Here is a 24,000-nt window from a genome sequence, read left to right as displayed (position 1 = left end):
CTCCTCGTCTCTTTCTCACCCAAATTGGAGGGATTAGAGGACTGATTCTCTGTCCACCACTTCCTCTAGGGTGCGTGAGTCGAACCATTTAGAGGGGAAAGAGAAAAAGTGAAAAAAAAGGGGGGGGGGGACGGGGGGACAGGCTGAAGAAACGAATCTAGAACACACACACACACACACACACACCCAGAGATGTGTTTGTTTAGGTCATACAGGGAGGTCTCAACCAGGATCAGGGACAGAGGGATCGGCCCAATCAGCGCTCTGTAATTATGTCTGAACCCCAAAACACCCAATGCTGCAGCTCAGGCACTGCCATGCATGCTATTACAACATGCTGTTTCAAATGGGAAAAACAACCCAGAACAAACAAACAAACTAACTAACAAACAAACAACTCAAAAGAAACTGTGTTGTTGTACTTATTCTGCTACACATGATGTAATATCGTCTAATATCATTTAATAACGCTGCTTGTGGTCACAGATGCAACCTGACTGTCTACATGTTACCCAACAGCTGTGGAAGAAAAATACGCACCCATGTGAGGATTATATGTGAAGTCTATACAAAAACTGGACACACACACACACACACACACACACACACACACACACACACACACACACACACACACACACACACACACACACACACACACACACACACACACACACACACACACTTGCTTATTTCCAGGCTGACTGCAGCCCATCTTGTTTACATAACAAGACCAGGGCACTGAAGGACCTTGCAGGAAATTCACACGGTGCTAATCACTACAGAGTGGCATGGCGGACACTTGAAAGGAGCAAGAAACACTTGTCCATCACAGTAAAGTATCACGGGTTAATAGCCCATCTGCACAGTGGTGAGAGAAAGGCAGGGTGTAAATATCAATGTTAAACGGTAAACAAGTATTGACATATTCATCGGCAGACCTGCCACTTCTTAAGGAGCACAGCCGCCAATGGAGTCAAGCAATAGAAATTGTAATCAATACTGTATGTGTGTGTGTGTGTGTGTGTGTGTGTCGAAAATCAAAGGGATATTCCTCATTGCAATAATATTTATTTGCTTCTCCAAGTACCAAAATAAGGCTTCCAACCAAATATTGTTCAGCTGGACCCATTTTTTTTTTTTATCATATCATCATAACAGGGCCACTTATTAACCAGTAGAATAGGGAGTTCCCTTCAGGGCCTCCATTCATTCCCTATTACTAATTATAATTATTCTCTCCGAAAACAGACCACCCTTCACTGCTCAAGCATGGAGCCTAAGCACCACAAGGCCTATTTGCCAAATAGCCCCTCCGTTCTCTGAGGCACAGACTAGTGTTGGCTTTCAAATCGCTGGCTTAATGGGATCAGTCTTTAATATGTACACTAATGAGAGCAGTTAAATGAGAAGAGAGAGCGGAGCTTATCTACAGCGAGTATGTAGTCTCGCTTATGGAAAAGTGAAGGTCATCCAGACCTTGCTCAGGGGAGCAAAATCAAAGGTTCATGCACAACGGACAATTAAGCTTTCCTAGAAGTCATGCTGCACATTGTGCTCAGTCAATGTGTGAGCGGGTATTGTTTTACACACAAATCACACACTGAAATTCAGGGTGACCAAATTCCAAAGTGTATGCTGATCAGAAATGGAACCCCAATTTGTGTCGTCACACTCCAATACACAGAAGGAGCCCCATATCTGCCGATTCGGTAACCACGGTTTCAGTTCTCCGCGGTTTCACTGTGGCCCAAAAATATGAAGCGGAAAATTCCAAAAATAGACGGTTGAGAAGTTTTAAACTGGGCACCACTCTGACTAGCCTTAAGTAGCTGTGCTTAATAGCCTACGTGTCTCATCTCATGTCTCATGTACATGTCCTTGATTCCTCCAACCACGTTGAACTCAGGCCTAGTTTCCTGCATGTTTTTAATCAAAGGAAGGGGCTAGGACATAAAAAAAAGAGGGACGGAAGAAAGGATGGAAGGGAAAACATACAAAATTAGGCAAAAAAATAAATGCAAGATATTTTTCACTACTCCATCGCAATGAAAACTTGGTACGTAACGTAACTTGGACTCACTCACAAACGTAAGAGTGACAGGAAGACAAGAACTGCCCTGTCAGCATCCCTTTGACCCAGAGTAGCCTGACAACCGCTCTGGCCCCAGCCTCTACCCTCGGGCCTCCACCAGGCCAGGCGTGTAGCTGTCCGCCCCGCGTCAGCAGAGGAGGAGGCAATTACAGCCTGAGGTCAGGCTCTGCATCCGGGGGTGCTGATCATCTCTCTGCCTCAAACTGCTTGCTTGCTTACTTACTCGCTCGCTGCTGGTGGTAACGATGGAGAGAGAGAGAGAGAGAGAGAGAGAGAGAGACAGAGACAGAGACAGAGACAGAGACAGAGACAGAGCGAGAGAGCTGATTATGGGCTACCACCGAGACAAACACAAGGCATGGCCGTCACCTTCCCCATGTCACAGATTGTCAGCTTTTCGCCCACACCTTCGAGAAGCTTGGTGAAACGTGAACCCAGCCCCACCCTTCCTCTCCATCCTACTTGAAGCTGCTATTAAGAATCAATGTGAATACACGTGTGTTCATACGCGTGTGTTCATACGCGTGACCACATCCTGTGACCATAATGCCTCCATGAAGGAATCCTCGGTCACTTAACACCGCTGCGCTCGTCTGTCAACACACTGGAAATATAGCGAGGGTCGTGCATGGAGCCAATGTTAAGAGTCAAGAGGAAAACATTTTCATTACACCCACACTCCCAAGCAAATCACCTCAAATTCTCAGTACAAATAGCCCGAATGCCTAAGTGAGTGTGAGTCTTTGTGTGCGTGAGAGCGTGTGTGTGTGTGTGAATGTGTGTCGATGTGCACAGATTGGTGTATAATGTATAACGCACATGTGAGTGTGTTTTACCAAATTACTTCAACAACACTCTTCACCCTTGCAAGTTGTACAAAGAGCAAAACTTGCGCGGGGCATCGAGGGACTCAGATTCGTCATGTCAGCTGTGGCAGGCAGGCAGACCAGCAAGCAGGCAGACAGACAGACAGACAGGCAGGCAGACAGACAGGCAGGCAGCTTGAAGCCTCTAACAGGCAGAGAGAAGTGGAGTCTTCACCGTTCAGTTTCTGTCACTATCCTGTCACAGCAGTGACTGAGGCTCAGTCAAGCATGATCACCCAAGACTTGCAAGCACAAAAACACCCTAAGACAGACACACACACACACACACACACACACACACACACACACACACACAGATGTATGCACACTCACTCACACACATAACAAGGGCCAGTCTCTAGGAAACTACGCCATCCGAGTCTTTCATTCTGATGCCTGTGCATCCATCTCTCCTTTTCATTACTCTCATCACACACACTTGTGATGAAAACAATCAATAAAATATACAGCGCCGGTGGAACCCTCATGTTGACCTTGTTTTGTTTAATATGATTCATTCACATAATAATGCCAGGATCTCTAGTGCTCGGGCTAAAACCCAAAAGAACATCAGCGCTGCAAATCCAGAGTGAGTGCATTAGGAAGAGACAGGAGTGAAGTCAGCTTAGCAGGACAGTTTAGGCACTGGAATGTTGAGCCATGTTCGGAGAGAGAGAGAGAGAGAGAGAGAGAGAGCGAGCGAAAGAGCGAGAGAGAGAGAGAGAAAAATACAGTGAGGTAAAGACAGAGTGAGTGAGAGAGCGAAAGAGAGAGAGAGAGAGAGAGAGAGAGAGAGAGATACAGTGAGGTAAAGACAGAGTGAGTGAGAGAGCGAAAGAAAGAGAGAGAGAGAGAGAGAGAGAGAGAGAGAAAAATACAGTGAGGTAAAGACAGAGTGAGTGAGAGAGGGAGGAGGAGAGCAAGAGTGAGTGAAACAGAAAGGCAGGGGGAGAGAGGGAGAGAGAGAGAGAGAGAGAGAGAGAGAGAGAGAGCTACAGAGGGAGGAAACTGCCAAGGGAAATTTCCATCTCAGCTGAAGTGAAAAAAGGGGGCGGTTAGAAAAATCGAAAAACAGACTCAAATAAACGGTGCGAGTGGTGGAATTCACTGGAGTACAAGCCCCTGTGGAGGATTACACTCAGTGCAAAGTTCAAAAACATCCACCAAACCAAAAAAAGGGGGGTGAGAGAGAGACAGAGAGGAAAGGGAGAGTGTATGGGGTAGAGGGTATGTGTTACTGTGCATACGTGCATGCATGCAAAAAATACAAAACACCAGAACAAAATAATTTCCTTATTTCACCCCCTAGACCAACACAAAGTCTGCTTTAGGATAGCGCAGTAGGAAAGACCGTTCCAGAGTTCCTAACCAACTGCAGGCCTCTCTCTCTCTCTCTCTTTTTTATCTTTTTATTGTTTCTCCTCCACTCAGAGGGCACAAGGAAGCGCTTGGATTTCTCAGCTGTGCGCCAGGTTTCCACGGTAGCAGAAGGCCCTTTAACAAGGCTCCTCGCAAGCCACATGGAAAAGGCCCTCAGAGCAAACCTCACACTTATTTCACCATGAACCACACGGCTCGCTGGACACATTTTACACTGGTAGGCCAAGAAACAAAGAAAAAAAAAAAAAAGGCCTGAAGTGGAGTTGACACCCAGCATTATGTTCAATATGTACAGGGAATTAGTTATGTGAGAACACAAGCTTACAGGGTCTTTGACATCCATATGCAATGAAGCAAATGCAACCCCTCTGCTTCTGTCTGTGATGAAAAGCATTAGCATTCTCCTTTACAATTATTTATTCACAGATTCTATATATTCCCTATAAGAAAGGTCGATCAAGTTCGAAGTGCATACACAACTAGTCACATTCTCCACTTCACCGTTCTGCAATGTGTTCTGACAGTCTGTTCCTCTTTGACTGAAAATGGTCTTATGTCAAAAGCACATCAGCATAAAGCTTAAAGGGGTTGAAATCTGCTTTATAAAATCACTCCTACGCCAACCCCCCTCCCTCCCGAGGGCGCGCTCGTTAACTGATTACAAACCACATCAGCGAACAACAAAGTAATTAGGGCTGCACACAGCAGAGCATCAGCGGAGAGTTTACACTGTCAACTTTGACAGCGCAGGGCACTTGGCCAACATTCATGGCCGAGCACGCTCTCCCTGTTCTGTGTTTGCGTTGTCACACGGCGTACTGAAGCCCAAATCAATGACTGGGCAAACTCAGCCCTTGCCGAGAGGCGAGAGCGCTTTCCTCTGAAGTCGCCGCGTTTTAAATGCCAAGCCGATACGACCGCTGGCTGCCCCGCGTTCCCAGAAATGGCGGCCCTGATGCCGCGAGAAAAACAAAATGCCAGCGCAGGAGACACGCAATTGCGGGGGCCGTTGCTGGGTAGACAAGATTCACGACACGAGGCAATGAAGCAAGACGTAGCATTCATCATCCTGGTGGTTGGGAATCAGGCCTGACGATTGCAGGGGGGAACTCCGACAGGCAGATATCCTTTCCTGTGGCGAGCTTTGAAGTCTGGTCGAGGCCAAGCGAAGAATCCGCACCTCTGCGCTGCGGACTCGGCTGGAAGCCATCAAAGGAGGAACGCGTTGTTTGCATCATCAGATATATGCCCAGTACACATAAATAACCGTGCAGCATAGTCGGGGGTATTAGGACTTTTCTAACCTACAGGAGACTGCATGCACGCGGCGTTGGAGTCAGACATGCATTCTGCACAGACTCGATGCAGACACAAAGCAGGACTCTGCCCATTAGAGTGTGTATGGAGCATTGTTAGTTCGTAAGTGGATACCAGTAATTACTCTATTATCTTGGAGAGAAGAAACATGACTGATGCAGTGGAGCTTTGACTACACATGCTCAACCTAATTATTTTTCAATTTGCGATGAGTAACTGTGAACAGGAGCCATTACGGCTTGGGCGACTGTCCTCCATCATCATGCGGCGGTCTTTACGTAACCTAGGTGAAGGTATTGTTTACATAACAGTGCATTAAGCGCCGATTACAATCATCAGGCCCCTTCGACTGTGGGCAGCAGTTCACTGAACGCTTTGAGAATTCCTCTCTTCAATTCCTTGTATTGTGTCAGGGGCATAACAGCGTCCAAAAACAGTCCCCCACAATACAAAGCTGTGTGTGTGTGTGTATGTGTGTGTGTTCATCCTTTGCCAAAATGTAGTTATAACATTTACTCTTGGCCTGCACAGTTGGCCTGGCTTTCTAGTTGGCCCCAGTGCTTACTCAGATCTCCCCCAACAGGAGCTCTATGTTTCTGTCAAAACAGCATCACGATGGAGGCCAAAGTGCAGTGTGTGTGTGTTTTGTGTGTGTATGTGTTCAAGTGTATGTCTCTGTGTGTGCGTGTTTGTGTGTGTATGTCTGTGTGTGTGTGTGTGTGTGCAACGCTGTTGCTCTTTCCACTGCCCACAATGGGACACAAAACAGGGCGACAAGCACTCTTGTCAAAATGTTTCCCAGGCAAAACACTTCAGTCAGACAGACAAAGAGAGACAGAGTTGCCCAGCATGTGGCTAGTCTCTACAGTGCCCCGTCAACCATGCTTTCCCACATGTCCAGGTTAATGGCTGAATTAGTCTAGCTGCAAAAAGCCTCCTAGCAGAACGAGGCTCAAATCCCTAGGCATATGGCTAAGGCATGTTCTACTGGATTCACTGTAAGTGGAGATGGACACCGACCAATTGGGTTTTAAAATAATACCAAAGAGAAAGCTGCTTACTATATCGCTAGTCAGTCTGTTTTAACAATGGCCTTGTGAAATTCATATATCAGCCATGTTGGTACACACAACAGTGACAGTGACACCACACGTAAGTGACAGTGACACCACAAAAGTGAGACTGCATCACAGCTGTGAGCACATCGCCATACTGTACCCTACCATTTCCCAAACTCATGATTCACAGTAGCATTAAGAAAGACGAGAGCCATTGGGTAAACTAAGGAATAACGTATGACAGAGAAGCTTAGGGAATGTTGCTGACACTGGTTGGTAAAACAGCTGGAGGCTGCACAGAAAGGATTGACCAAGATTACTCCGCTGTGTCAACATATGATGGGGTGACACAACACTACACAAATAGCCTTGAAACTGCTGTGAATTTCACAGCTTTGACAGTAAGCAATAAGAGAAATACTTAGCATTTCAAGAAGGTGGTGCTAAACCCTGCAGTTGACCGAATAGCACCTCAGAAAGGTTGTAACATTTTGCGGATTTAATCATAAAATGGCGTGACTACAGGCCTATGGTTCTATATGCAAAACTACGTGGTTAAGTTTAAGAATGTCATGCGTTTTAGAAACTTAATGTTTAATGCCTCTTTCAAGCGTTTCAAGGCTTCCTGATTCTCACCATTCACTCACCTGTACGCCTACATACAATTATTTAGGAGAGGCTCTTCAAGAAATAGTCAATAATGACTGTTAGAGCATGACTGTTGAAGAGCATTGATGAGAGAGGGAAATCATTTAAGTAGGCCATTAAAGAACAGCCTTACTTCAACGAGTCAATGACACCCAAACGTCATAAGAGCTTCATTCATTTCGTGCGTGGTGCATGTAATATGATCAATCACAATCAAAAGTAACAGGACAACATCTCCCCTCGACCTCCCTACACCTCACACACGTCTGGCACAGAAGGTGGTTAAGAACGTGGGGATAGGAAAAGGGTGACCAAACTGTGTTGGCTACTGCACGTGTAAAAAGGAAGGCTTGCTTACCCAAGAGCAGCAGTTTCACTTCCTTCGCTGCCTTCTCCCCATCCTCTCGAAGACTTTTGTCAATGGTTTTGGATCTTTCGGCGGCTGCCTTGTCCTCCTGACTGACAGTACAGCCCATGGTTCCGAGTGCACGCTTCAGGGCGCCTGATGTTTGTGATAGGATTGAAGAAACGGGAGTGAGGCCACTGTGGGCTGAATTCGTCAGGCAATGGTACAATACTTTTAAAATCAAAAGCACTGTTCCGTGACTAATCGTCCTGTAAACTTGCAACTTCCTCTTTCAGTGAAACCACTTCAAAATTCACAAATTAGCCAACATAAAGTCAGCTGTCATTTAAACGATTAAGTGTAATGCTCTCTGGCTAACCTATGCCGACATCCAAGATTATTCTGGGTGTATCCCAGAACGAATACTCAATTAATATTCCGGAGATGTATCACGATTTAAAAAATCTTGTGGTGCAATTATGGCTCATCCAGGGCGAAATGGAGCTCACCAGCTGCTGGGTTTGTCATCACGGGAAGAAAACACTTCTGAAAATACTTCTAAAAACACATCAACAAATCCAAAAAAGTTCCCCAAATATCCAAGACCAACCTCTTGCGTGCAGCAGGTACAGCAACAAAATGGGCTACCGAAGTTCAGTGTGGAGGACTCGACTGGTTGAAATCAGATGTCAAACCGCAAGAAAAATCTCTCCACGACCCTGTGGATGAATTACCGGGGGCTTGGTATACCGTTCAGTCCCCCGTTTTCAACCGCTTCAGCTTACGCCGTTAGGTAGCTATTTTATTTCAACTCGTTGTAATTTATTTCTGTATTTTCGGGGCTGCCACGCCACACCCGAAGTTCCTCTCCGCTAGAAAAGCTGAGGACAGTTTAGTAAGCTTCTGGCTCGCGAACTGCCAGCCCTCCGCTACAACGCCCACTTTCTTTGGCTTGATGGGAAATGTAGGCTTGTCAGTTGAATGCGAAGGTGATTATTTCCCATAATATAAAATACATCTTAAACAACACAGCCCATCTAAGCACAATAATATAACCGTGTTTTTGTGTGGAAAAAGAAAATGAACGGAAACACTGTAGTAAAAGTAACATTACCTTTGAAATTGGCAACATTGTGGGCTTATCATTGATATTTTACATTTTACTTCTTCACATGCTAAGCTGGATTCCTATGCCCCTTTAGCCCAAGTTAATCAGGTAATTCTCGTGTGCTTCTTTTCCCTAAATAGTCACACACGCATGTTAATATGCCGCAGAACTTCCAATTATGAGCTAGACCTTTTTTCTCACACATGTCAGATGGCAGATGTCAAAACACACGTTTTGGAGAGAAATTATGCAAATGTGCCTGACATTAGCCCAACAGTTATTTAATCTAACGTAAACATCACACAAAATAACTTACACTAAGACGTGAAACTCATTGCACGTTGCAACATCAGCGCCAGATCAGATCACTAAATCAGTTATCATAAAAAATATACAAAAGTATGAGGTATACAATGAGTAAAAAGAGAACAACAAGAAAAAAAGGGCGTACATATACATATGCATTTAAATTAAGATTAAAAAGAGGATTATAAGGCTTTATAGATAGGCTAGCCTACTGAAGGTGATTATCAAACCTCAAATAACTTAATGATGCCTGTAAAACGTCCCGCCAAACCAAGTGCCTTACAAAAGTAGGCCTACAACAAAATTATTTCTGTTCTATCTTCATATAAGCCTATTTACTGCCTTTACCAAAATGGCCCAGTGTTATAAATATGCAGACCATAATTATTAGGCAGCTTACTTACTTAGGCTAGCCTACTTAGCCTACTTATTCAATTTATGAAAGACTCAAAGCAGATATTTGTAAAACATTCATTCCTAATTTCATTTATTAAGCAACAAAAACTTTCAAAAGATGGGTTCACATCAACACATTCTTAGTGTTCCAAATAGAACAGAAACGTAGATGACATAGACCTTATAACGCCTCTACTTCACCCATTCATTTCAGGTAAGGGACACCTGAGCAGCCGTTGTTCCTTACATAACAAAACAAATGTAAATCTTAATTGGCTAGTTTGTCTATCTTTTTATTTGTAAGGGACCACGTACAATATTGATGGTGCTCATAAAATGTAGTCTAGGCTACTGATGACACATTTTTAGAAATATTCTATTGAGCTTCCGATTTGGCAGTGAGATTCAACGTTTGTGATGCCATTAAGATGTGATGAATTCTGATCCGTATGAAGAGTTATACTATGTAAACTTCTTCTTGTCACACATGCTACTGGTAATAGCCTATATAACCTACTCTTTGGTTACACTTTGCTTCCCCGTGCTCAAACGTTGGCAGCACATTTTAGTTAAAGCTCAACAGTGCCCTCTGGTGGACTTTTAAAGGCACATTAATAATAACGAAGAATGACTGAAGCTTACATTACAAGATCAATGTTGAATTCTGTTAGGACGGTTATTATTAAGAAATCTACTATATTCTCACGGATCTTATGGATTTAAAGGACTTATGTTCCATCAAACAATCCTACATATTTTATATGCAGGAATGGCAGTGGCATGGTGTACTGCATGCTAAATGATAGAATGTTTGAATCTAACATCTGTTGCAAGACTGATGGAAATTCACACTTTTTGTATTTTCTTTCAAGGTTATTTTAATATCAGATGAAGAGAGATATTGTGAAGTGGTGTGAATGCTACAAGGGCAAGATGTAGTAGAAGAAAAAGACATCACTGATTCCCATGGGTCATGGCAAACAAGTCACTTTATTTACTGGAATCTTTTTAATTTGTTAATTGGCATAATACAAATTACATTAAATATTCTTGACTATTTGTATTCCTTGGTATACAAGGCTAATCACAAGATAAATCCAACTGAAATAATCAGTGACATCCTCATTTGTGAACTTTTAAACACACAACAACAACAAACGAGTTTATCAATATAATCACAACTTCAAACCAGATTTCATAAATAACTTCTCGAACATTTGGATGAGACCTCCATCAATTAAGATATCCCTTTTGACCTGTGGAGTACATCAGCGACAAATATTGCAATATATAAACATTTCCAAGATGGAGGCCACAACTAAGATGGCTATAAATACTCACCTTTAGTTCCTGACTAAATAGCTGTGTAGGCAGGGGACACCTGGGAGATCTATTTAAGCCACGGTGACAAGGGGAACAGATGAGTGCCCTCCGCTGGTGGCATGAGTGGGCGAGGAGCACCATGTGTTTTTATATAAACAGTCACACTTCACAGCTTCCTTCCTCCCTTAGGAGCTCCACTTAACACTGCTGCTGTAGACTCACTGACTCTGCAGTTTTAGACAGGATAGTTAGCCCAGTATGGATAGATGGTTAAATAACAATAAACTATACTATAGTTGAAGTCTTTACAAAATATATTTGTTCATTTAAAAACATACAACTTGTCATGGTACTGCTGCAGGTGAATAATGTCTGTGTTGACCTATTAAGTATTGCCAAGTATATTGCCTGCAGGGAGGCCTGGTGACTGTCAATATGCTGGCCGTACATCATCATGTACTCATCAACCTCAACTACTGTATGTATTATATGGTGTATTTGATGTACATTACGTCTTGGTTTTTTAATGATCATCAGTGTGATGTGTAGGTACTTCTGAATAATGAATATGATCAGGGTCAAGAACCTTGGTAGCACAACTGATTTGAAAGGAAAATGACTCAATTTTGTCCACCAGATGACAAGTTTAATTAACCGACATATTCATAAGTGTAGCCCAATGCAGTTTCAAAGTGCAGCCTTTTGTCTTAAATGAGTAGATTCTGGTGATGCAGATATGTTTTGGGCTGCACAACAAGCTTAGCATAGTTTTCATGCACAACAAGCTTAGCATAGTTTACTGCCTCTGAAGTCAGGGTCAGGGCTAATCTCTTTTTGATGTGGCGCTGGTGACGGCCATATGTCACGGTCCACTCTCCGCTGCTGATGAGGGCTTTAATGGACTAGGCTGAAACCATACCAGAGGCTGAATGTCTTTTCCTCATCAATGAGCTCGGGGGGGGGGGGGGGGGGGGGGGGGGGGGGGTGCAGGAGGGGTTATGTAAATATCACACTGCAATCACTTTGTAGATTGGACAGGCAGGTGGTGGCAGATTTGGTGTCTTTGGTGTGGCGGTCAGAGCGCATGTTTGGCACCCTGTAGACCCGGGTTAGAGTCCGGGTGGGGTGACCACGCTCTCCCTTCACTACAAATGTTGTCAGAAGTGGGATGCCCTGCTGTGAGGTCGTCGGAGGCGCACCCGTGAACATTGTGTGAGGGACCCCCAGGAATGTTGACCCCGTGTGAAGGACCCCATGGTTGGGTGAAGCACCGTGTGAAGGACCCCATGGTTGGGTGAAGCACTTGTGTGTGTGGGGTGCTCTGGATGGGAGAAGCATGATTGGTGTATGCGTGAGGGATATCTGTGTACGTGAAGCGCATGGGTGCGCTTCCCGAAGGTGAGGGCAGTGTGACGATGTGATCGTCCCTACGGTTGAATATGCTCTCTGGCTGCCATGCCATTGAGCCGGGCTCTTTGGTGTGGCGGTCAGAGCGCATGTTTGGCACCCTGTAGACCCGGGTTCGAGTCCGGGTGGGGTGACCACGCTCTCCCTTCGCTACAGGGTCATAGACAGGTAGGTAAGGTCATAGTGGATTCATGCAATGCATTTTTTCTCTTTCTCTTCAGTCAGTTCAATTGTCTCTGCCGTTAAATTAAGCAGTCAGAAGACACTTCAGTTGTACTTGAATTTCATAATTAGAGTGTCTAAAAGGGAGTGACACCACTCTGTAAGTATTCGAGTTCAGTCATTTGTTTGTAGCCATTTGTTACAATTAGTTATGTACATATTGTATTTGCGGTTACATTTCACGGTTCGGCTGGAGTGAATGGTGTTTGTGTGCATTGTGTTCTACACAGGCAAGGAAATTCAGGCATGATATCATGATTTCCGTCTTTTTTATTTCAACATTGTTTACAGTACAATAACTGCCAGCAATGTACTCAATGCTTGGAGATAACAGAAAATAAAGACATAAATTGAAGGCTTTTTAAAAAGCACTTTAAAAATTATTACATTTGTTTCTTTTTAATATCTGGCTAAACCTGCTCCTTCTATTTACAATGTACAAACTAGATGTGCATATCGAATATAAAGGGTTTACATTTATATACATTATTTATAAATGCTGCCACGTAAGTCAAAACTCATACAAGTTTGTTATTCGCCCATATATTTTATATATATTTTCACTGAATCACAAAGGGTAAAGAGTGAAATTAATAAGACCTGGTTACCAGACACATGAAAGGTTTTGTTGGAAATTGTCCAGACTTTCAAACCCCTCCCACCAGCGCTCATCAACAGTAACTATTGTGCTTCACCTCTACCCATTTCTTTCAAATGCTATTTTGGCCAAATGGCCATTGTGCTCTTTTCAGGTGACAGATCGTCCATGTCTGGTGCTATATACTATATATTATTTGATGAGAGCAGCTGTGTTCAATTTGCGCCATCTGATACGGTACAATTAAGATTAAGTTGAATTGCCACTGTGATTTTAAGTACTAACTAGAGTTTTGCTCTCACAATGTCAACCAAAAGACAAGCTCAGGTTTTCTTTCTGCCAGGAGACAGTACTGGAGCTTGGCTAAGACTCTTTATGCCAGGATACAGTACTGGAGCTTGGCTAAGACTCTTTATGCCAAGAGACCGTACTGGAGTTTGGCTGACTACTCTCCCCCACTGCCAGTCTGTTGAACATGAATGAATCATGTGGGTCTGGTCTATTTCCAACAAGAGGATCAAAACTGAGGGGCAAGTCCTCAACATTCATCACAAATGCAGCAAGAATGAGACCATGACACACCAGAGGTGGGTGGCAGTAGACCGCACATAGAAAATGCGAGAAGGAAATGATATTGACTGACATGTCTCTGAATACTGACATGCACGCACATACACTTGGTCTTAAATCAATGACCAAGGGGAGAAAAAAGGTTTTGTGATTCAAAACCATTTTTTAAACAAAGAAAAACCAAAAACATTAAAATATATAAAAAATATGAGGAACAGTATTATAGTATTATTACCAAACTCTGTGTTGTAGCGTGTACATATCCAACATGGAGAAAAACAACAATGAGTTGACTGATCTCAGATCATTTTTAGAACCATTCAGGCATTGACAAGCCTATGCAATGATCTATATTGAGTTTTATTTATACTTCCTTTATTCAATTTTGCTCTGTATGCTTAGAGCAGGGGGGGGGGACTGGGTGATATGGTGTACTGCAAACTTCCTGCTCCAGGCCTTCGATCTGATCCGAGATTAATAATGCAGTTAAACACATGGTCCATCTATCCATTGGAAATCTCACAATTTTTTTTTTAAAAAGGACAGTTTTAATACACCTACATTTTGTTTAAGTTTTTTTTTTTTGCATTTTCTTTTTCCTCGTCGTTTTTAAAATAACACTTACTGATCCTTACAGGACATCCAATGAATGAGTCTTATAGTTTCCCCAGTACTTTGAGGAAGAGGACGGAGGTCACACCACAATGTTAACACTGTAAATGGCAATGGCCGCTTCACACGGGGCAGCACACACATAAGGGACGGAAAGCACTGGTTATAATCAAAAACATTCTTGTACCATGTTAGACGACAAATTCAACATTTTCTTAGAGCAATTTTCTTGTGCCTTATTAAGAATTTCATTACCACATTTCTCTTAAAGATTAGTTAAACGAAACAACCAATATGCCATGTAATTATACCTACAAAACGTATTAACCTATGAGTATTTTCACACATCATAATTTCTTCACCCTGTCAGTTGATTAATGGCTCTAAACTGTTGTGCTTTAGGATGAAAGTGCTATAGCTAGTCTCTGATCACCGCTACACAGCCATGCATTACAGACAGGCAGTGACCTTTTCTGAATGAGGTCAAACCTAACAAAATTCAATCCAATCTCAAAACTTAATCCCACAGATTTTTTTGTTACCCCGTCGAGTTTGGACGAGCAGAAACCGCCCTAATCCCTCACGATGTGTGGGTGGACCTGGAAACTAGTGCTGCAATTATACCTGCCAGCACACACACACACACACACACACACACACACACACACACACACACACACACACACACACACACACACATACATACACATCATGCACACAGATACCACATACACACTTACACAGAAACACACACACAGAGCAGCTGCTAAAAGTGTCGAGAACACAACTCAAACTCTAGGTGAATTGAGTCTCTAAGCACAACAGTTCTTTTACATACATCTTTCTTAAACTCTGCATGAGAAGAGAGGACCCTGTAAATTCTCTTATATATTTTATCTATATACTTCTGTTTGTATACTTACATACTTTTTTGGTTATCTCTGACTACTTTCTGTGTAATACTCAGAAACAACACGATAACACCACCACCAACCACCACCATGGAAAAAGATCCCCAAGCCTTTCCATTTAAACACCGGTCACTACTCACCGAAACCAGCCGACTACAAAACAAACAGCACCTGTTTACAGAGATGTAATGACGGCAATCGCGAATCAGAGGTTACAAGTGTTTTCAACCCAAACATCAAATAGAGATACTGATATACAGGAAACAGCTAACACACACACACACACACACACACACACACACACACACCCACACACACAAATGAGACCAGAGGATGTTCTTAAAATAACACGGAACCTTCCATAAAAAGTGTTACCGACACTAAAACGCTTTCCTGGAAGAAGAGTAGATAGAAAGCAAGGACAAGCTGTGATGTCACTGAGCCTTGATGGTTTTTATGAGATACAAGCACAGACTCTATATCAAGTGTAACGAGGAGCATTGGTTCATGTAAATCTATTTGACACTCTATATTCTGCATACTGTGTGAACGTATGCTGCATGCTGTGTTCATCGTACTCCTCAGGGATATTTCAGAAATGGTAGTCTGGAAAAACATGTGACTAACGCAATGGGGTGGATCATGACGACAAAAAGAAACAAACAAAAACCGCAAAGGGTTGTGTTGCCACGGAAACATCTTATCAGTCAGATAGCTTTCATTGCCAAACCCCGCCTTCAGTTATTGCACAGAGTATTACAATGTGCTAGAGAATAACAATAATAATAACTTATTACAGCTGACCGGTGCACCACAGGTACCTAGAATGATTTGAAAGTAAACCCATCCAGCCTCCCGTCGCTTGAGGCTCCGGCGCTCCCAAAGACACTTCCTGGACGACTGTGGTGGTTTCGCATTCATGAAGGTGAGAGGTCACATCAAAGAGACACGCAATAGAAACACTGAGGATTGCCACGGAGATGGGAGATGGGAGATGGGAGATGAGAGATGGGGCTAGTTTTAGCAAGCCTGCTTGAGAATTTAGATGTTTGAGATGTTTTTTTGTTTTTTTTGGGAGAGAATGCACCATCCTTTTTTGTTCCTGGAAAGTTGCGATTGCTTATTTTGGAGCAGGGTTACTTTGGCAGGGCACCTGCACGGACATGGATACAGACGACGTGGCTCTGAGAGGAGGCCAAGGACACGAGAAACAAACGTTTTGGAATAACTGCAATAACTATCCAGGCCTCTGAAAGCCCCTGCTGTACACTGGCCATGCCTCAACTTTCCATGGAGAGAGAGAGAGAGAGAGAGAGAGAGAGAGAGAGAGAGAGAGAGAGAGAGAGAGACGGTGCATCCTCTACAGTAATGACTCAAAATGATACACAGGAGATAAATATTAAATTATAAAAATAAAACACGCCCCCCCCACACACACGTGATGGTGGGTGGGGCTTAGTGACCACTGCTGGCCTTGCTGCTCCCTGTTGTCCAATCGATGATGATAAAACTCAAGCTCATTGTCATGAACAGGACACCAAGGATGGCGAAACAGACAGCCTGCAAAACAAATGAGAGTGGAACAGAGTTAGAAAAAGAAAGAGAGAGAGAGAGAGAGAGAGAGAGAGAGAGAGAGAAACTAAGGAAGAAAAGAGAGAGAGAATACAGAAAGAGAGATGAGGGAGTGTGACAAAGTGTGTGAGAAACTGAGAAAAAGAGAGCCCATGAGAATATGAGAGGGGAAGACAGAGTCCGTTCCTCAGGTTAAAGCTGCATTAGCACGCTCCGCTGCTCCCAGTCTCATTTATGATTGGTCCTTACTCCACACACTCATTTATGATTGGTCCTTACTCCACACACGCCGCCTGACATTTCAATCCAATCATCTCCTCTAATTATGTCCCCAACTCCATCAGCAGAGCTATGACAGCACATTTACTATAAGGTACTGAGGGGTGAAATACATTACCTATATCATAGCCCTGCTCACTGGATATAACAGGAAGTGCATTGAATGCATCCAAATGCATGCATTTTATGTGTTGCACCGAGGCAAAAATAATCAGACAGAGTGGTAGTGATATAAGCAGGCAGTGTGACAGGGGATTTGATCCCTTCTGACATAATAATGGACGTTATTTCATTAATTCATATAACCTACTGTAATTGTTTGGAGACGCCAAAATTATCACCCTCTATTATCCACTAGCAGTGACATTGGAAGCCATTTTTAAAACCACTTGACATTTGTTTAACTATTTTTGCTTTTATTGGCAATGTTGCCCCACCCCACTACCCACACAGGTGTCCAGTTTATCATTGTCTAATGCTTTAAGGATGCCACACTCTGTCTGTCCTCTCCCACTACCCCCAGGAAGAAGCCCACACCTAGATAACTCTCTCCTAACAGGTGCAGGACAGTGAGTCAGTCAGAGAGAAGAGCAGGCGAGAACCATACCAGGATCTTAGGGGGAGAGCGCATGGGCTCATCTTCTTTGGGCACGATGCGGATGTAGAAGGTAGCGGGGAAGATGAAGATGAGGCAGGGGGCAGACGTGGCACCTGTGGAGAGCGAGAGGAGGAGAGAGATAGAGAGAGAGAAGGAGAGAGAGAGAGAGAGTAGGAGAGAGAGAGATAGAGAGAAGGGGAGAGAGAGAGTAAAGAAGGAGTGAAGAGAGCGAGAGGAGAAGACAACAGGGAAAGAGAGGAGGAAGAGAAAGAGAAAAAAAATGTAAGAGAAGGGAGGAGAGGGAGAAAGAGAGAGAGAGGGAGTGAGAATAGAAGAGACCTTACACCAGGCTTTTAATACATAGTGTGAAGCCGGGAGCCTCTACTGGTTAATGAGAGGTACTGCTGCCGATAGGCAGGGTGCCAGAGCATGCCTGTTTTGAACCTCTGATATGCTCAGGAAATGTCACGTAATTTAACCAGAATCACTAGATAAGTCTCCTCTCGCCTCTCCTTTAGTCACCATGACGACTCTGATATCATGACTAAAACTGAATTAACGTTTACTATGTATGTAGATTTCACCAAAGGATATCCCCCAAAAGAAAGCAAACGCCATTTCATGGACACTTAAGAAGTTGATTAATTTGCTAAATTTGAGACGTAATCCATTTTGCGGTACACTGTAGCATTCATAATGAACCAGCTCAGGGACAAGTAGCTCACCCGAAGCTTACACAGTAACAAAAGACCAAAATCATATGACATTTAAGTCCCACGATGTGACATTTCTTAGCTGTCAACATATTAGCCCCATGAACAGACGAACTCACTAACATCCCTGGTGCTACAGTTAGGCCACAATGCACACGAGAACCGCCAAATCTGTATATAAGCCTGGACAGAGGGGTTCACAATAAAACACTGAAGTGTATTGTGTGTGTGTGTTCCCTCTGATATCTCCATCCCGCTCGAGTGCTAAGCTGATTATTTTATTCTCCTGTTCTGTATTTCCGTGGCTTATGAAAAAGTTGCGAGTTATGATTCCCATAGGTTAGCAAGAGGCGACATCCCGGCATACAGACAAGGTCAGTGTTCTTGTGCTTTCTGGCCATTCGATATAAACTAATGAGGCCACGAGGTTTAAGATGTAAAAAGTGAGACGAATGTCCCACAAAAAAAGCCAGACACTGGTTGTGTAACCTTACCAGGCCTTAAGAAATACTCGCTCTATAGAAAGCATTCCTCAACCGATTACATAGCTTTTCCACACATTTACTGGTGTTAGTATACTTTTATAAGCCTAAGGGATTTATTGGATTAAACAGTCACTGGCAAGATGAAAGTAAATTATAAGGTGTGTGAACTGCAGTGGGGGTTGATCGGGTTATACTGGCTACAGAACCACACAGGGAGCTGAGGGCCCCGACACGCATCAAGCGGTACCAAAGGGTAGGAACGCGGGGCTACCGTGGAGATCCCCAAAGCGGTCAGCGAGTTTACCTACTGAGAGTTGAAGCCAAACAGCAGAGCACAAAAATATAACAAACAAAAAAAATATGGTAAAAAAACCCCGGTAAAATTCAAGCTGCAGTTTGTGTTTATACTACAGAACAGGTGGCATTTTCAGTTCCACTGCTGTTTAAACTCTAATGATCACCCCTTGATGATGCCCTCAGAAGGTACAACTAAAAAGAGAGGCCGTGCTCCAGTCTGAGTTGTTGTCCAGGGTCGACAGTGATACTCACCAATGATCCCAAAGATGCCGAGGATGTTGGGGGCGAAGATAACCAGCAGGTTGATGACGGTGAGCAGACAAGCGGCGATGGCAATGTGCCTTGGCCACCAGAACGTCTTGTTGGGGAAGAGCATCTGCTGGATGGCTCGACGCACCTGAGGGGAGAGCCGCAGAGGTCACATGACCTGACTAACCAGTCAAGTGCTTTCCCCTGTGTAGCATGTAGAGGCTGCTCATGCAGGCAGAACACTGGGCTATGAAGTCATAGATGCATCCCGTGAAATATGACTGACATGTGCGGTGACTAAAAATTGGTCATTCTCAAAGACTTATGAAACTTGATGTAGCTTCATATCCAGTGTTGAATTGGATTTAATAATGTCTCACACTATTGTACTGTACTGTATACAGACATATGTTGACCACTTTGGAAGGAATTGACACAATCCTTTCATCTTTTCATAATATAATATCATATAATTAGTGCTGTCAAAATGAACGCAGCAATTAATATGAAATATTTAACGTGTTAAAAATATTAACGCAATTAACGGCTGCCTAGGTTTTGTTATTATTTCTGTTAGTGTACATGTAGCATAATGGTTAAAATATCTGGGGACATCCAACGCACACTTGACACAGAACTTGCAAGTTTATTGAGCTCTTCAACTTACAACTAACCCAACGGGCTGCACACCACGTTTTAACTACCGACCAGCTGACCTAGTCGCTAGCTCCCTCAAAAGTATCCCACTCCCAAAAAGTCTGTCTCTCTTCTTCTATGCTTCTCTGTCATCTCGATCCCCATTTCAAAATAAAAGTCCCTTCACATTTTATGTGCCACACATACAGTATAACAAATAAGCCTTTCAAGCTGACAGTCAATTTTGATGGCCTTTATGGTTTTATTAGAAATGTGTAGTTCACAGGAGATAATCTGTGTTCAAAGTTTAAAAGATGCTATTAAACATTAAATAGTATTTTAATTTAAATATACTTCCTTTGTGTTGATTCTGCAATTAATCACAGGAAATTGTGTATTTCTTTTCATCTAAAATCACTAAATCTAATATAGTAAAGAATAGCTGCCTTCAGGCTCAGTATGAAAATACAACACCAATGAATGATCCATTAAGATTAAGCATAACTGTCTTTAGCTTAAGTATGAGAGCTTTTACCAGCATTCATATCAGTTCAACTTCCAAGATACCTTTGAACAGAGGCCAACTATGAGCCATCCCCTACAGCAGTGAACGATGAGCCATCTCCCTGGGTGATCAGCGCTCACACCAATGGTGTTACAGAGTGAGTGAGCCTGTGAGTGAGTGTGTATGTGTGTGAGCGTGTGAGTGTGTGTGTGTGTGTGTGTCTTTGTGTGTGTGTGTGTGTGTGTGTGTGTGTGTATGTGTGTGAGCGTGTGTGTGTGTGTATGTGTGTGAGCATGTGAGTGTGTGTGTGTGTGTCTGTGTGTGTGTGTGTGTGTGTGAGCGTGTGTGTGTGTGTGTGTGCGTGTGTGTGTGTGTGAGCACATGGCGGGGGTCGATGACTAACCGGGAAGAGCACTATGGGTACGGTGAGCGTGACAGCTGTGAGCACGGCGAGACGCACACACAGGATGAGAGTGTCATACGGGTCGATTCTGCTGTAGGTGTGGAGGAGCTCAGGCTCCACTTCACCTGGTGAGTGAGAAAGAGAGAGATAGAGAGAGAGAGAGAAGAAGGAAAGAGAATGAGAGAGGGGGGTGAGAAGAGGAGTCCATTTACATCAATACCGAGTAGGGAATCAAGACTTGGACACACACAGGGTGCTGGTTGTGTTGATACAGATGAACCATAGATATCTGCAACACACCAGATCAGACTGATAACACCAAGAAATAGGGCTTTGTTTCGGGATTTGTGCCGATATGACATGTCATCTAGAATGTTCCTTGGAGTTCCTTGGATCAGATCATTTCTGGATGTGATGGCCTGATTACAGCCCTATATGTTGATAATGTCAAACCACAAAATACATCTCTTCAGTGTTGACCCAGAAGATCACATGTATTTTTGGGCAGAAGCTTTGAAATTTCCTTTTTGGTACATTCAGTCTGTATAGGCGCACTATATTTTTTTTAAGACCTAGTAGATTAAAACACTGGGATTTGTGAAGAGGTGTTTAGATAATCCATGCCACACCAGCACAGTACACATTCAGGGAGAAACATGTGAGAAATCAGTACTGACATCTGTGATTGGTGCAAGAGGCTCACACTAACCAATCATGCGTCACGATATTGATTTTGCACACAGCACATGCTTCAGTAACTGTAATGAATGGCCAGCAGAGGGAGTGGTGACACCATTTGGGATCACTGCACCCCTCCCTTCCCCCCCCAAAAAACTAAAACACTAACAAAAACAAACTGCGGGAAACTGGGACAGGGCTTAATATGATTACATTGCTTTTGTCCCTTCATCAGAACCGTATTACGGTGACTTCACCACAACCCCCAGCTAGCCATTCAACACCAAATACAATTATAAAATGAAAGCAAGTCTGTTCCAGAACATTCCTATAAACATCAACATCACAGCCACCTCCACTTACTGATAACCATTCACTGTAAGAGGAGAGGTTAACAAGGGTGACTTGCTGTAAAAACCTCTGTTTTGTTTTCCTGCTGAGTTTTGGCCAATGGTCAATGAGCACACTGGTGGGACTGAGGCAAATGTAATGTGGCCCCGGTGAAAGTAAAGGATGATTACAGAGAGACAACCAAAGAGAGAGAGAAAGAGAGACGGAGGAAAAACGTTCTGAGATGGATGGTAATGGCGTGTGGCCAGGCCTCACCATAGAAGGTCAGATATCCAAACAGAGCAGCCAGGAAGTACATGGTGTACATGACTGCAATGGAGATGTTGGACACATGCTGCATCTTTTTCTTGGTGGGGCTGAAATCAAGAGAATATCGTGATGTGATGAAAAATCTACCTGTTCTCCCCATGCACAAAACTACCTCACACACTCTCTCGCTCGCACTCACTCACACACACACACACACACACACACACACACACACACACACACACACACACAACAACTCCATCAAACACACAAACAACTCACACACAGAAACTAGCTCTCTCTCTCTCTCTCACACACACACACACAAGCACACAAACAACACACTTATAAAATGCCAGCTTCAGCCTAAGGACTATTTTTATTTGGCCAGTCAAGTCACATACATCTCTCTGGCAAGCTTCTTTTTTTTTTCCTTCTTTTCTTTTTAATCAGTGCTCACTGCTGTTGCTATGTCTCATCAGTGTTTTACCACTCCGTGGGTCAAGTGAGCTCACATCTGCAGGATTCTTAAAGCAGGCTACAGGGTTCAGTAGACAAACCCAGTTCAGCAGGGAGGAGAGAGGGTCAGAGAGGGTCATGTGACAGTGTGACAGATGAGCAGTAAGATGTGGAGCTGGACTTGCAGCCTTTGAGCTGCACTGTCCATTTGCCTCCTTTTGGCAGGAAGAGGAAAATAAAGAGGGGGTGGGGGGTGCAATGCAGCAGGGTGTTCTGGGAAAAAAGGAGAGGTGGGGGGAGGGGCTGGGGCAGGGGCAGGGAGGAGGCACTTACTTTTTGAGCTCCGTGTAGATGGGCAGGACTTCGGGGTGGCACACGAAAGCAAATGCCAGGATAGGGACTGTGTAGGCTGTCTGTAAGGGGGGAAAAAACAGAGAGCTGTAATGGTGTCTGTCTGCTGAGGGCCAGACCCTAGAATGGAGTCTGTCGGCTGAGGGCCAGACTCTAAAATGGTGTCTGTCTGCTGAGGCCCAGACTCTAGAATAGTGTCTGTCGGCTGAGGGCCACACTCAGGCCCTCTGGTTCTAGTTCTGGTTCTGGTTCTGGAGCTGCCGGTCGCTGTGAGCACTCAAGGCGGATTCATTCCGGAGCTCTGCGGCTGCCTCCATTTCAGAACCAAATTTGGCCAAGTGGTCACTGAAAAATGGCCAGGGCCAGTGTGGTGAGATGCAGAAATATGAGCTGCTATTGTGTGTGTGAGTGCAGCTGTCCAGACAGATTTTGACATCTTAATTTGATCACCTCTGTGGAAATATGTAAATGTGGTAACCGCAGACTTGGCCAGCCGACCAAAAAAAATGCCCGGTGAGCCAGAACAATACAATTACAATGTAAATGTCTCTTACAGTCTATACATACTGTAGCTCTCAATACCAGTGCATACACAATATATTCTGCTATTTTCAACATCCACCTCCATGGCTGGTAAAGGTTGGTGAAACACACACTCATAGTTGTATCAGCAGAAAAACTGCTGTCATATTAAATGTGTGACGGGGGGGGGGCTTGTCCAGTGAGGGTGGGGCACACAGACCAGACTGCAGACAGTAGAAATAGAAGTAGTTCCAGTGAAAACTGCACACATTGTGTTCATTGTGGATTTGGATTATCCAGACTAACAAGACAGTTTCTGGAAAGAGATGCTGCAGTTTAATTTTCAAACATTTTCAAACTAACAATTATTATCCATTCAGCTCCACTGCATTGGTGAAATTTCCGAGTCAGATGTTACTTCAGAAATTAAATCTAACTATCTAGAGATCCAGATACCACCGGACAGAGACAGACACAGAGCATTCTCAGT

At 43.7% G+C, this 24,000-nt stretch overlaps 2 protein-coding genes across 5 annotated transcripts in view; both read right to left on the bottom strand.

Moving 5' to 3' along the window:
* LOC105909893 (guanine nucleotide-binding protein G(i) subunit alpha-2-like) overlaps positions 1-8,622 on the bottom strand; it is an 86,144-nt gene extending 77,522 nt beyond the window's left edge. The window contains exons 1-2 of one of the 2 annotated variants that reach the window (XM_012838560.3): positions 8,220-8,622; positions 7,723-7,866 (exon numbers count right to left, since the gene is read on the bottom strand). In XM_012838560.3, the coding sequence (XP_012694014.2) occupies positions 7,723-7,866; positions 8,220-8,238 (163 nt within the window). In that variant the 5' untranslated portion in view covers positions 8,239-8,622. The remainder of the gene's footprint in view (positions 1-7,722; positions 7,867-8,219) is intronic. The other variant, XM_012838562.3, reaches the window with a different exon arrangement.
* A 4,102-nt stretch (positions 8,623-12,724) lies between these two features.
* The window catches only part of LOC105909818 (sodium-coupled neutral amino acid transporter 3-like), a 49,988-nt gene continuing 38,712 nt past the window's right edge, over positions 12,725-24,000 (bottom strand). For all 3 annotated transcript variants that reach the window (XM_031567574.2, XM_031567573.2, XM_012838481.3), the window contains 6 exons: positions 22,971-23,050; positions 22,185-22,285; positions 20,901-21,025; positions 19,360-19,504; positions 17,622-17,725; positions 12,725-16,723 (listed from right to left, as the gene is read on the bottom strand). In XM_031567574.2, coding sequence (XP_031423434.1) covers positions 16,619-16,723; positions 17,622-17,725; positions 19,360-19,504; positions 20,901-21,025; positions 22,185-22,285; positions 22,971-23,050 — 660 coding nt within the window. In that variant the 3' untranslated portion in view covers positions 12,725-16,618. The remainder of the gene's footprint in view (positions 16,724-17,621; positions 17,726-19,359; positions 19,505-20,900; positions 21,026-22,184; positions 22,286-22,970; positions 23,051-24,000) is intronic.

This window comes from Clupea harengus, chromosome 5 (genome assembly GCF_900700415.2).
Source record: "Clupea harengus chromosome 5, Ch_v2.0.2, whole genome shotgun sequence".
NCBI classification, from domain to species: domain Eukaryota; kingdom Metazoa; phylum Chordata; class Actinopteri; order Clupeiformes; family Clupeidae; genus Clupea; species Clupea harengus.
Note: the sequence above shows the minus strand (reverse complement) of the source record. Positions and strands in the feature narration are given on the sequence as shown.